Genomic DNA, 13,791 nt, shown 5'->3' with positions numbered 1-13,791 from the left:
CTTCCTACTAGACGTTGATATCTCCCCGTCGATTTCTTCTCCATCCTCATTAGTTCCCAATTTGAGGTTAAACTCCATAGGAGTTTAATTTGTTTGTTGCCCATGAAACCAACTTCCGACAAGAGATCAAGAACATATTTCCTTTGGGAAATGAAGATACCTTTTTCGACCTTGCTACCTCCATACCAAGAAAATATTTAAGACTCCCAAGTCTTTAAGTTCAAACTCTGTACCAAGAAATTTTTCAATCTCAAAATTTCGCCGAGTCATTTCTGTTATTATTATATCGTCAACATAAACGATAAGGATGCAAGATTTACCCTCTTCCGAGTGCTTGTAGAACATGGTGTGGTCTCTTTGTCCTTGAATGTAATTTCGCTAGACATAGCTTTTGCAAATCGGTGAACCACGCTCGTGGAGATTGTTTCACCATACAAGGACTTCTTCAACTTACACACTTGGTCCTTGTTTTCTTCAAACCACGGTGGAAATCCATATACACCTCCTCATTTAATTCCCGCTGAGAAAAGCATTTGTTACATCCAATTGAGTCAAGTGCCAATCAAGGTTGGCGTGAAGAGATAGCAGGACCGAATGGTGTTTAGCTTGGCAACCGGTGCAAACGTCTCTTTGTAGTCGAGACCATAAGTTTGGGTGAATCCTTAGTCACAAGTCGAGCTTTGTATCGGTTAATACTGACCATCGGGTTTAAATTTCGTAGTGAAAATCCATTTGCGACCTACGGTTTTTTCCCTTTAGGCGATCCGAGACTTCCCATGTTTCATTGTTTTGAGGGCCTTCATTTCTTCCATCACGGCTTGTCTCCACTCGGTGATTCAAGAGCCTCTTCTATATTTTTGGAATTTTTACGAATCAACATTAGTCACAAAAGCTTTGTAAGACTTAGATAAATTTCCATAGGATACAAACCGAGAAATAGGATGTTGAGTGCGACTCCTTGTACCCTTTCGAATGCAATTGGAAGATAGATGGATGGTGACGGAGGTGGGACTTCGCTTGAAATGATCCTCGGTTGGAGATGTAATTGCACTGTCAGACGGTTCAGGAGAACGATTCACGGAGTAAACTCAGATTTCTTGTTTTCCTTGATCAAGTGGTCATTGTACTTGGTGGAGGTATTGTCATTGGGAAGGACGGTGTTAAATTCTTCTCAGTATAGGGAAACAACTAAATCTGGGATAATAGTAGTAGGATCAAAGCAGGTATAATGAGGAGAGTATTAAGGTCTCATCTTCATTAAAATCTCCCCAAGATGAGATGTTGCAAAGTATGGTTCATTTTCAAAGAAGGTAACATCTCGAGAGACAAACATTCTACGCAATGTTGGTGAGTAACACTTATAGCCTTTTGTGTAGGGAATATCCAATGAAGATACGGTGTGGGCTCGAGGATCAAGTTTGGATTGATTTGGTTGATGGTTATGGACAAAAGCTTTACGTTAGAATATTTTGGCCGGAAGATTAGGGACATGAAATAGAGGAAGGCCTTTAAAAGAGTATTTAGAGGTGTTTGGAAATTGAGGATCTTTGATGGCATTCGGTTTATGAGATAGCGAGCGATGAGGACGACTTCTCCCCACAAGTATTTTGGAACATTCATAGTGAACATTATGGCTCGAGCCACATCAAGAAGATGACGATTTTCCTCTCGAGATCCCGCTTTGTTGAGGAGTGTCGGACAAGAGCTTTGGTGTATAATGCCTTGGTTAGAAAGGTATGGACTTAAGACAGAGTTGAAGTATTCTCTCCCATTGTCGATCTGGAGGGTATGTATGGTAGAGTTGAATTGGGTTCGAACCATTGAGTGAAAATTTTGGAATACTTTGGGTGTTTGATTTTCTTTGAGTAGATAGACCCAATGACCTAGTATGATCATCAATGAATGTTATAAACCATCTAGCCCCGTAATATTTTTCACTCTACTGGCTCCCCATAGGTCACTATGGATTAACGAAAAAGGTTGGGACCGAATATGTGGTTTTAATGGGTATGGCACACGGGTATGTTTAGATAATTGGCAAATTTCACACTTTAAGAAATTAATACTTTTATTTCAAATAACAATGAAGATGTTTTTCAAATACACAAAGTTTGATGTCCTAACCTACTATGCCATAACATAATAGTGTCCTCTTTTGCGATGGATAGAGCCAATCCCCTTGTGTCTTGTTTTTATTCCAAATATATAGTCCATCATCAACTTTAGCAATGCCAATCATCCTCCCGATTTACTTCTGATCACACAACCAATTGCGTAAAATTCAAGAAGAACTTTTTCATCCTTAGTAAGTTTACTAATTGAAAGTAAATTACGGGACAAGTTTGGAACATGTAGGACTTTATCGAGAGAAAATTCTCCATCATTTGTACTTCTCCTATTCCACCACGGTGAGTAAGAACGTCGACTATCTATGCGGATTCGGATTTGTTATGACAAGGAGTGTAGGTGTGAAACAACGTGGAGTCACCGTCATGTGATCGAGGCGCCTCAATCGAGTATCCAAGGAGATTGATTATTAGATTCAAAAGCAATGTTGAGGCGTACCTTGAGTTGCTAGAGATCCATGAGTAGTGGGAGTACCAAGTATCTTATGGAGAGTCTCAAGCTGTGTTTTGGTTAAGCGAACATCAAGAACATCATCAGCAGTAGTGGAGGATAACATGGCAGTCTTATTATCCTTCTGTTTTTTTTCAGGATAGCCATGGAGTTTGAAGCATTTTTCTTTTGTATGACCAACACGATTGCAGTGACTACACCATGGTCTTGTTGATCCAGAATCATTTCCAGCACGTTTTTGTGGCTGTGGACCTTTGGAGATGAGAGCAGAGGTTTCAGTAGGACGATTAGAAATTGGAGTCATAGGTTTAGGTTCCTTTGAATCTCCCATCATGACAAGACGACGCTTTTCTTCTCTTCTAACTTCTGCAAATGCTTCACCGATCGTTGGAAGAGGTGATCTACCCAGAATTCGGCCACGGACCTCATCTAACTCACGGTTCAGTCCTGCTAAAAACTCATAAAGACGTTCATTGTTGAGATGGACCATAAACCTGTTGTGTTCTAAGCCTTCACCCCAATCTGCCTCATAATACATATCCAGTTCTTGCCACAAAATTTTCAAATTGTTATAGTAGTGAGTTACCTCGAGTGTTCCTTGTCGGATGTCCTTTAACTTAAGCTTGATTTCAAATACTTGGGAGGCGTTTCCAAGATCTGAGTAGTTTTCTTTGACTGCATCCCACATGTCTTTTGCAGTTTTGAAAAAAAGATAGGTGCGGCTTATATGGCCTTCCATCGAATTGATTAGCCAAGCCATTACAATTGAATTGTTGAGTTCCCAAGTGGCATAAGTAGGATCAACCATGGTTGGTCGTGGGATTTCTCCATTGATGTACCCTAATTTGCCACGACCACGAATCACCATAAGAACCGATTGAGACCATTGTAAGAAGTTCTTCCCATTTAGCCGATGATTGGTGATTATAAGGGAGGAATTAATTTCACCTTGAGTGATTCCCTGATTGATATTCTGAGTTATTTGTGATGTTTCAGTTTCAGAGAAATTCTCATTGATATCACCCATTGATGGACTAAACCACGAAATTTTAGTAAGGGAATTTAGAGAAAAAATAGGATCGAGTGAATCCTATAGCCCGATGCCATGTAAAAACACTCGGAGGAAAAATTCATTATATTGCTACCGCTTTAGTTTACGACTTTATAAAGAGAAAATAATCATTTTAAAGGAAATAAATCCTAATCCCTAAGAATCGAGAATTGATATCGTAATTTCCTAAGAATCAAGAATCGAGATTAGTTTCTATTTACAAGAGATCACAATGATTTCTATCCTTAATTATAGGGATTCCAATACCATCAGATTTCTATCCTTAATTATAGGGATTCCAACATGATGGATACGGGTTCTTGATTGTACTGAAGATAGTTTGTTTGGGGTTGGACCCTTAACACTGGTATTGTGTTCTTGCGGAGTCTATGCTCTGTTTTAGCTCCAAGATTTTAGCCTCCCACCCAGAAGAGGGCTCTGGTGCACCTTTGTTTGTGGTTCACATGATGATGCCAAGAGCTAAGGGGTTCACAAGACCAAGCTAAGAGCCACCCATGTCGCAAATATGTCCTTTATATGTTAGACGCATGGGTTCGAACCCCACCTTGCGCCAACTCGTCAGTTTCTTGGCACGGTTGTGTTAACTGTCTGGGCATTCAACACCACCGTGTGAGCTATCGACAAAGGCGCCTACCTTGTTCAAGAATGGGGGACAGAACACAATGCTGGATGGGTTGAGGGCCTGACCCCTTACCAGATTTACATATTTATTTTTGAAAGGTGACATCTAACAAAATCAATGTTTGAATTTCATCACTTGGATCTTCTTCAATGCTTATAACCTTTGAATTTTTACATCTATTAATGTCCTTAGCTACGTTAATATTTTGAAGGTAATCATGAAAGGTTAACAAGATTTTGCGTTTGTTACTTATATGGAAAATGCCCCGAGAATATATCTCCATGGTTGACGCTAGTGCTTCAATTTCTTGTGGTGCGCGTATAATTCGCACCATTTTCAGCCGCATTTAGCTATACATACTTTTATACATTTTCTGTAAGATTAATATTGTAAATATTTTATTGTTATATTCCATCTTCTAATCTTTTACATGATTCAAGAGTAAATTAAAAATATCTAATTATTTTCATATATAAAAATTAATATTCTTAATCAATATGATAAAATATTAGATTAATTCGAAACTTCATGTACATAGTTATAAATTTAATTCAATGTAAAATTATTAAAATATTAATCATATAAAAGTTATAAAATGTATAAGATTATTTTAATTTCCTCTTCTCATAATTAAATGTTGAGTTAATGCATGATTTGGGGTTTGAACTCGAATTTTTTATTAAATTCTTTTTTCCCAAAATTAATGCCTAATAGTTTTTTTTTGCAAAAAAAATAGACAGGAAAAATCCACGTCCCAATGTAGGGGTGTTCATTCGGTTAACCGACCGGTTAACCGACCCGAAATTACTATAACCGAATTAACCGACCTTCCAAAAATTTTAACCGAACCGATTTTTTTTTAAAAAAATTTAACCGAACCGAAATTTTTTCGGTTAATAAGGTCGGTTAACCTAATTAACCGAAAATTATGTATTTTTTATTTTTGGTTAAAAATTACCCGAATTACCCGAATTACCCGAATTAACCGAATTACCCGAATTAACCGAATTACCGAAAAATACCCGAATTACCCGAATTACCCGAATTTTTTTATTTTTTATTTTTAAAATTTAAAAAATTTATAAATTATTAAAGTAAATTGAGTTTTAGACTTTAGTAAATTGGGTTGTCTTTTAGTTTAGTTTTATTGGATTGGGTAATTGGGTAAACTTTAGTTTTAGTTTTATTGGGTTGGGTAATTGAATTTGGGTTGGGTTGGATAATTTTATTTATTAATTTTTTCGGTTAATCGAAAATTTTCGGTTAACCGACCGGTTTCGAACCGAATTAACCGTTAACCAAAAATCATAAAAAATTAACCGACCCCGATCGAAAAATTCGGTTAACCGACCGATTAACCGAATTCGGTCGGTTAACCGAATTTTTTCGGTTTTACCCGAATTATGCACACCCCTATCCCAATGTAAGAAGAAAGTTCAAGATTAATTTATATATAAAAAAACTTAAAACAAAGTGGGAATCATGGCGAAGTATTTTCCTGTTAAAAAAAGTTTGAAGGAAAGCATATATATATTAGTGCAACTGCTAGCAGGGTTACTTTTGCCATTGAAGGAAAAGGAAAGAGAGATAGACCCTCCACCTGGTCTTGGTTCCCAAGGGTGGAAGTCCGTGTGTCATGATCCACTCCCGCCCTGTTGCGCTAGCCTGAATGTAAAGTTTTGGTCCTTGTTTAGTTGCCAATATCCTTTCTCTCGACACTGTTTCTGGTTGAAGACTTGAATACCGATTTCCCATTCCAGTTTTTGCATGAATGAGGTCGTTGAGAGATGGTTTAATATTCCACGTTCAATCAATCAAAGCTGGCTTTTCATTGCCCATTCTCACATCCAATCAACTCATTCATCTGTATTCCAAACATGGCCGTATTCATGAAGCTCGAAAACTGTTCGATGAAATGCCAGAACGAAACGTTTTCTCTTGGAACACAATCATATCCGCCTATATAAAATTCCAAAACCTAACTCAAGCGCGTGCTTTATTCGATGCTGCACCACGGAAAGACTTGGTCACTTATAATTCCATGTTATCTGGTTATGTAAGCACCGATGGGTATGAAACTCCCGCGCTTGAATTATTTTACGACATGCAAACGGCTTGTGAGGATAAGATAAAAATCGACGAATTTACAGTAACTACAATACTGAACTTGAGTGCGAAGTTGGGTAAATTGAGCTATGGTGCTCAGTTACATTGTTTTATGGTGAAAACAAGGAATGACAAAACTGGGTTTGCTGTGAGTTCTCTCATTGACATGTATTCTAAATGTGGGTGTTTTAAAGAAGCCTTTCAAGTTTATAAAGGCGGGTGTGGGTTGGTTGATTTGGTTTCCAAGAATGCAATGGTGGCAGCTTTTTGTAGAGAAAATGAGATGGAAATGGCTTTGGAACTTTTTTGGAAAGACCCTGAGTTGAATGATGCTGTATCTTGGAATACTTTGATTTCAGGTTATCAACAACATGGTTATTTAGAAGAGTCATTGAAGTTGTTTGTTATGATGAGAGAGAATGGGTTTAGATGGAATGAACATACTTTTACAACTGTTCTAAGTGCTTGCGCTACATTGAAGAATTTGAAAGCTGGAAAGGAAGTTCATGGGTGGGTTTTGAAGAATGGTTTGATTTCGAATCTGTTTGTAATTAGTGGCATCGTTGATCTTTATTGCAAGTGTGGTAAAATGAAGTATGCAGAGTTAATGCATTTGTGTAGTGGGAGAAACAACTCGTTTTCAGTCACTTCAATGATTGTGGGTTATTCATCTCAAGGTAATATGGTAGAAGCACGGCGGCTTTTCGATTCATTGGCTGAGAAGAATTCTGTGGTGTGGACAGCATTATTTTCCGGTTATCTCAAATCACGGAATTGTGATGCAGTGTTTCAACTCTTGAGTGAATATTGGGACAAAGAAGCAACTGTTCCTGATGGTTTGATACTTATGAGTGTCCTTGGTGCTTGTGCCATACAAGCTGCTCTGGATCCAGGAAAGCAGACTCATGGTTTTATGCTGAGAGTGGGAATCGAAATGGATGAGAAGCTATTTAGTGCTATGATCGATATGTACTCGAAATGCGGGAATATTGCATATGCAGAAAAGATGTTTCGAATGGTTAAGGTTAAGGATTCAGTCATTTATAATGTTATGATGACTGGCTATGCTCACCATGGGCATGAAAGTAAAGCTTTCCAGCTGTTTGAGGAAATGCTGCATCAAGCAATCAAACCCGATGTTGTTACCTTTGTTGCACTTCTATCAGCTTGCCGTCACTGCGGTTTAGTAGAACTCGGGGAACAATACTTTAATTCCATGAAAGAAGTTTATAAGATATTGCCTGAGAACGACCACAATGCTTGTATGATTGATCTGTATGGGAGGGCTAACCGATTAGACAAAGCTGTGGCATTTATGAAAGCCATTCCGATAGAGCATGATGCTGCTATTATGGGGGCATTTCTGAATGCTTGTAGGGTAAATAAAAATGTGGAATTAGCCCAAGAAGCAGAAGAGATACTACTAAGAATTGAAGGAGATAACGGGGCTCGTTATGTTCAGTTGGCTAATATTTATGCTGCAGAAGGTAACTGGGCTGAGATGGGGAGGATAAGGAAGGAGATGAGAGGGAAAGTCAAGAAGTTTGCTGGTTGCAGTTGGGTTTTTGTGGAAAATGGAGTTAATACTTTTATCTCTAGTGACAGATCCCACTCGAAAGCTGAGACTATTTATGCAACATTAGACTGCTTAAGCAAAGAACTACGAGAACCTGTTGAGGCATTCCTTTGAAAGAACTCGAACATGTCATTCCATGGTGTCATCTGGTTTTTGATGCCCATTCAGTGCCATGTATATTCAGGAGGTATGTTAACAGTTTCATGATGGTGAACAGGTTATTCTTATACATATTCATTGTAGAATAACCATTCTTCATCTCTTTATTTATTATGTTTTTATTTTTAGATTGTTAAATGCAATACTATAACAGCATTTTTGCATCTTTGATGTCCTCTTAATACAAAGTTTGTACAACTTAATCCTTTAGGGATGAAAATCATGTCTGTTTGTAATGCTTTTTAGCTAAATTATTGGCACAATTATCATACTTTCCCTTTGTACTAGGAGTTGGATTGCATTTTACTCTTACTAGAAAATGAGCAAATTAGTCCCTGTACATTAGATCAAATAGCAAATGACCAGCTTGTAGTAAAAGGAGCAAAATGCAATTTGACTTCTAGTAGAGGGCCTCCATGGTACTTTTACCATCGTTTTTTGTTTCTCATCTTCTTTTGCTTGCTTTTCCGACTCAAGGTTGTTGAATGTTACTCGGATTCAGGTTTGTGGGATCACATGGAATGTTGCATTGATAGTATTTTATTAACTTTGGCCTATGAAATCAAATTTGAATTTACTGGTTTCATTGTTTTCTTTCTGAAATAGGTATCCTCTATTCGTTCTTTGGAGAAGAGGCGAAGCCAGAGATTCTTTTTAAGTGTCCTAGTTTTATGCATTGTATTAACTTATAATTTCATTATTTTTAAAGGAACTAACCCTTAAAAATTTTACAGGGCCAAGACTTTGGGAGCTTAATGATATAAACAATCAATTATCATTGAATTTGGGTCCATGGTGTCCAATCTGGTAATCCATTCATTTATCTTGTTTCTTCATAAAGATAGAAATGACATTTTACAACTGCAACAACAATGCTAAACTAGGCCAAAATATGCAGAGCAAGACAAAGGTAGAGGCAGAGATTATGTGAATATAAATTGATGTGTATTTGATTAACCCTTTATCTTTACAAATTTTATTCCAAATTTTATAATCATTGATTCCAAGGATATAATTAATTGTGTGTTTTTTTTGTTTTTGTTTTTTACATATAACCTTAATAAACTGTCATATATCTTTTTTAATATTTATTTTTAATTACTCTAAGAACACTTGTGACTTGTCAAAAAATTACTTTAATATTAAAATCTAAAATATTATATAAATATAATACTTTAAATATATAACAGAAAAATAACAAAATATTATATAAATATAAAAATTTTAAAGACCTTCAATTTACAAAGGCCGATGCTCTACCACTAAGCTATAGGGACTTCCTTATAAAAAGCCCTTAAACATAAAAGATAGTTGGCTAATATACTAAAAAGCCCTTAAACTACTCCACTTTGTTTAAATAAGTCTTTAAACTATTTTATAATTAAATAAGTCTTTATCCTTTGATTTTTACCCATAAAAGCATTTGATTTACATTTTATGTTCATTCAAAATATTTTTACTTTAATTTTAAAATCAAGTGTTTTCATGATAAAAATTACGGGTCATTTTGGTAGCAATACCAAAAACTCAAGCACCAAACTAAACATTAGAGTCAAATTCAGGTACCAAATGATAAATTAACCCGTTTATTATTACTTGAGATTTTATGCGTTCTACCAAATTGGAAAAAGTTTGTAACTACAGAGGCTAAAAGTTGTTTTATCCCTTTCTGGAAATAAAAGCAAAGAGATTAAATTGCAAAAGTTTGAAGATTTATAGGACTGGGGCATAGTAAAAAGACGAATTTTCTTATTGAATCCTGCTTCTGATTGTGTGTCCTCCAGTTTCCAATTCGAATTAGGGAATTCTTTAAAGCACCGCAATCGAAGTCATCAAACTTTCAACTGTACTCTGCAAATTCAACAATCTCCCTTCAAAACCCAATCTCTCTCTCCAATTTCCAGAAAATTTTATGGATCTACCGAGCGAGGTCTCTCATTTCTTTTTTGTTTTGCAATTTATTTTTAATATTTAACTATGTTAACAAGTTTGAAATGGTTATTTATCAGCTAATTTAGGGTTTAGTTTATACATTTTCTGCATTCAATTAAGAATTAGTACTGTCTGCTTAGTTTAACTTAAAAAGAAAAGAAAATCATTGTTAAGAACAATTAGGGTTTAATTTATGTCGAGTTAGTAATAATTGGTTATTGAATTTGTCTAGGTTGGATTAAAACTGCTTTTCTCTCCAATTAGTTCCAATATTGTTGTTCGAACGGCATGGTAAGCTCTTAGTCAAAAACTTGTCAAATCTTTTCTCCATTGATTATGATTCTGTTGCTAATTTTTTTTTTAATTTTATTTCATAGTTGTACAGTTGGGACTGTAATACCAGTTTACTCGACTTTTAAAGCGATTGAAAACAAAGATCAAAACGAGCAGCAAAAATGGCTTCTTTATTGGACTGGTTACCCTGCTATTCCAATTTTTCAACTTATCTCTGTTTTACATGCATCATGAATTTGTTCAATTATATTATTGTCTAAAAGATGGCTTCTTTATTGGATTTTGTTTCCGATGGACAAGTTATAGTTGGGAACAAACACGCACGATAAAGCACACAATGAAATCGCCATTTCACCGATGCATATACCCTATGCAAATTTTATTTTTATGTACTACTGATGGACTATGGAGTTAGATTATCCATTTTTTCATGCCCTGCTTGCCTTGTTTTCTTGTGCTATTAATGTGTTTTAGATATTATATATTAAGATACATTTTGAGAAGTTAATAATGTGTTATATAGATTTAGACGCATTCAAATTTTTGTGTCGTGTTCATGTTTCTTTTTGTGTGTATTGTCTTTGTTTTCCGTAATCATGTCATATCCAAAAGTATTTGGTCTACTTGAAGCTGGGGCTAATGAAGTTCATACTGATTAAGTTGCTTGAATGCATTATTCAACTCTGTTTTTACGTTTCACAGAAGTTCTTATTTTTTGTTTGCAGTTTATGGATCTTTTAGTGTTGCTGAAGTGTTTGCTGACAAAATCCTCTCCTGGTACCTTTTCTTAAACTTAATTGTTGCAGGAATGGATTTTTTTGGTAAAAAGACCTCTCCAGTCCTTCTCAAATTTGAAATTGCGCAAATTGGTCCTTCTAAAAAAATCAGAGCAATTTAATCCCTATCAATTTCGAAAGTGAGCAATTAAGGACAATCAATCACATCATTAATGTCTTCAGTCAATTGTACATAATTTTGATTGGTATAATAACAAATTTAGCTCTCGATGTTTACATGTTTTGTCAATTTGGTCTAGATTCTGAAAGATTCAACAAATGTTGCAGGCTAAATTTGTTTAATCATTAACAAATTGACAGAATGTGTAAACATCAAGAGCTAAATTTGTTATTATACCAATCAAAATTATGTACAATTGATAGACGATGTAAACATAATGATTAGTTGTCCTTAATTGCTCACTTTCGAAATTGAGAGGAACTAGAGAGATCATTTTACCTTTCTTTTTTTTATGTTGTTCGGTTTTTTGCTTCATATTTACAAGTGAACTATCAGAATTAAAGTTCCATAATGAATTGTTCTTGCTACACTTTTTATACAACTAATTTATTACATATATGGTTGATCAATGTTTGGATTTACTGATTATTTCTTTTGGTGCTGGTTCTTGCTTATTTCTAGGTTTAAAGCATTCTCTTTCAAGTGTTATAAGGAAGTTCATTTTGTTTGTTTCCTCAGGTTCCCTCTCTACAATCATGCAAAATTTGCTTTTCTAGTTTGGCTTCAACTTCCATCTTCCAATGTAAGCTCAGTTTTTGCTTCTGTTTCACAGATAGGATAGCTTATTACTTTGATCCTGCACGCACCAATTTTAAAAGGGTATCCATGTTTATTAGGGTATAATTGCACTCTTAAGTCAAACCGAAAAAATAGATACTGTTATTCCGTATTTTTTGCAAACTGTATTTGAATATTCCTTTTTTGTTATTGTTTATATATGCAACTAGATGAACAATATACACTTCATAACTGATTGGTCTCTAACAGGGGGCCAAGCATTTGTATAAGAGCCATCTCCGTCCATTTCTACTTAGGCACCAAGCTACGTTTGATAAAATATTGGAGTTCATTAACAGTGAAATGGTAAGAATTTGTTCCTTTGTTATATTACAAGTGTTTGTTGTGGTTCATGCCGATAATTTCCACTCATCAACCACTGGTTCCATCTTCATTCTTATTTCCACAAACATGATTTTGTCACTAAACTGGAGGGTGATTCCCTGGTTTCTATTTTAGACTAGGAATTTAAACATTTAACAGTAATTGTAAAATGTTAGAGGCCTGATTGATTTAATGAAACTGTAGAGCAAAATAGTTAGCGCACGCCAAGCAGAAATCAAGTTTTCAAGGACACTTATCGTGAAGCTCATGGCATCAGGTACATCATTGGACCATTATTAATTTTATTCTATGTTGGAAGTACCACACTCACCTGCAAAGCTATATTTAAAGTTTCTGTATTTACATTTTTTTTTATTAAAGTACCTGGGAGATCCTTGTATTATAGGGATTGGATCAAATTTGTCTCTCTATCATTAAATGGATCAATTTACTCCCTATACTATTAAAAAAATTCAAAAAAGTCTAAATTGTAATAACAAAGTTAACATTTACAGTGTAAAAAATGTCTTGAAACTTATTTTTTCAATTGCTGTTCAATTCCAAACAGAAGACAAAAGATTTTGTTTATAGAACCATAAAAACTTAAAAATATCAACTCTCTTAAACAGTAAATGATTTTTTTAACAGTAAATGTTAACTCTATTTCAATTTGGCCTTGTTTGATTCTTTTTAATAGTATAGAGACTTAATTGATCCATATAATAGTAGAGAGGCTATATTGATGAGGTCCCTATAATAGAGGGACCTCTTAAGTACATTCACCTATTTTTTTCTTAAACCTACCACTTCACTAAGCATTTTTCTAAACACATTGCTAGGTTTTAAGGCTCTAATTTGTTCTTATGGTTAAGTTTGATGCAATATAAAAGAAATTTAAAAAATCAAAATAAGTGTAAAAGCTTCAGTGGAATTGAATCTCTCGTTTTCTTCTTATTACCAGTGAACCAGATTGTTTGGTATCTTATTCACCCTATGCAAACACCACAAAATCGTTCCATTGAAGGCCCGAGACAAGTAGATTCTTCAGATACACAATCAAACAGTGAAGACTGATGCGGTCATAATAAGCCTTAATTTGCAGACATTGCCTCTATTGGTAACCTCCTTATTCTACCACTTTTGGTTAAATATTTGTTTGTGCCAATATTTCTCGAGTTTCGGATAAGCTTTAAAAAAGGTTCAGTATATACATACAGAGTTTCTGTTGGAAATATGATTTCTTGGATCCATCCTACTATCATGTTTGTGTGTGTGTATATATATTTGTAAATAGGAGGTTTTTATCTATAATTTTTGCCTTTGCAGCTTTTGCTGAGGGAAAATTTGTACAAGGTATAGAAATTGTTATAGTCAACCTTTCTTCAATGTCAATGTAAAACTAAAATATTCATAATCTTTTACATGATTTATATTTGTTTAATTTGGTGAATGTATTTCATCCTCTATTGATAGATTGTGTGCCTCGAGAATCATATATAATATATATATATGCATGCATTTAAGATTGTGGAGAGTTATATTTTGATGATTGAA

The 13,791-nt window shown here is 34.9% G+C and overlaps 2 protein-coding genes across 4 annotated transcripts; both read left to right on the top strand.

Annotated features, from left to right (window-relative positions):
* The first annotated feature begins 5,761 nt into the window (after positions 1-5,761).
* On the top strand, positions 5,762-8,919 carry LOC105780027 (putative pentatricopeptide repeat-containing protein At3g18840). Of its 3 annotated transcripts, XM_012604101.2 has the most exons (3): positions 5,762-8,140; positions 8,719-8,766; positions 8,847-8,919. In XM_012604101.2, the coding sequence occupies exon 1, from the start codon at positions 6,043-6,045 to the stop codon at positions 8,065-8,067; it is 2,025 nt and encodes a 674-aa protein (XP_012459555.1). In that variant the 5' UTR covers positions 5,762-6,042; the 3' UTR covers positions 8,068-8,140; positions 8,719-8,766; positions 8,847-8,919. The 3 variants fall into 3 exon arrangements, with proteins under 3 accessions (XP_012459555.1, XP_012459553.1, XP_012459552.1); XM_012604099.2 differs by lacking the exon at positions 8,719-8,766; XM_012604098.2 differs by having other exon boundaries at positions 8,719-8,864.
* Positions 8,920-9,896: 977 nt separating this feature from the next.
* Positions 9,897-13,709, top strand: LOC105780029 (HVA22-like protein k). The gene is made up of 8 exons (XM_012604103.2): positions 9,897-10,042; positions 10,277-10,335; positions 10,422-10,519; positions 11,064-11,115; positions 11,815-11,878; positions 12,124-12,219; positions 12,442-12,514; positions 13,199-13,709. The coding sequence occupies exons 1-8, from the start codon at positions 10,025-10,027 to the stop codon at positions 13,309-13,311; spliced, it is 573 nt and encodes a 190-aa protein (XP_012459557.1). The 5' UTR covers positions 9,897-10,024; the 3' UTR covers positions 13,312-13,709.
* The last annotated feature ends 82 nt before the right edge of the window (positions 13,710-13,791 follow it).

This window comes from Gossypium raimondii, chromosome 4, assembly GCF_025698545.1.
Source record: "Gossypium raimondii isolate GPD5lz chromosome 4, ASM2569854v1, whole genome shotgun sequence".
NCBI classification, from domain to species: domain Eukaryota; kingdom Viridiplantae; phylum Streptophyta; class Magnoliopsida; order Malvales; family Malvaceae; genus Gossypium; species Gossypium raimondii.
This window is presented reverse-complemented; position numbering and strand designations above follow the sequence as displayed.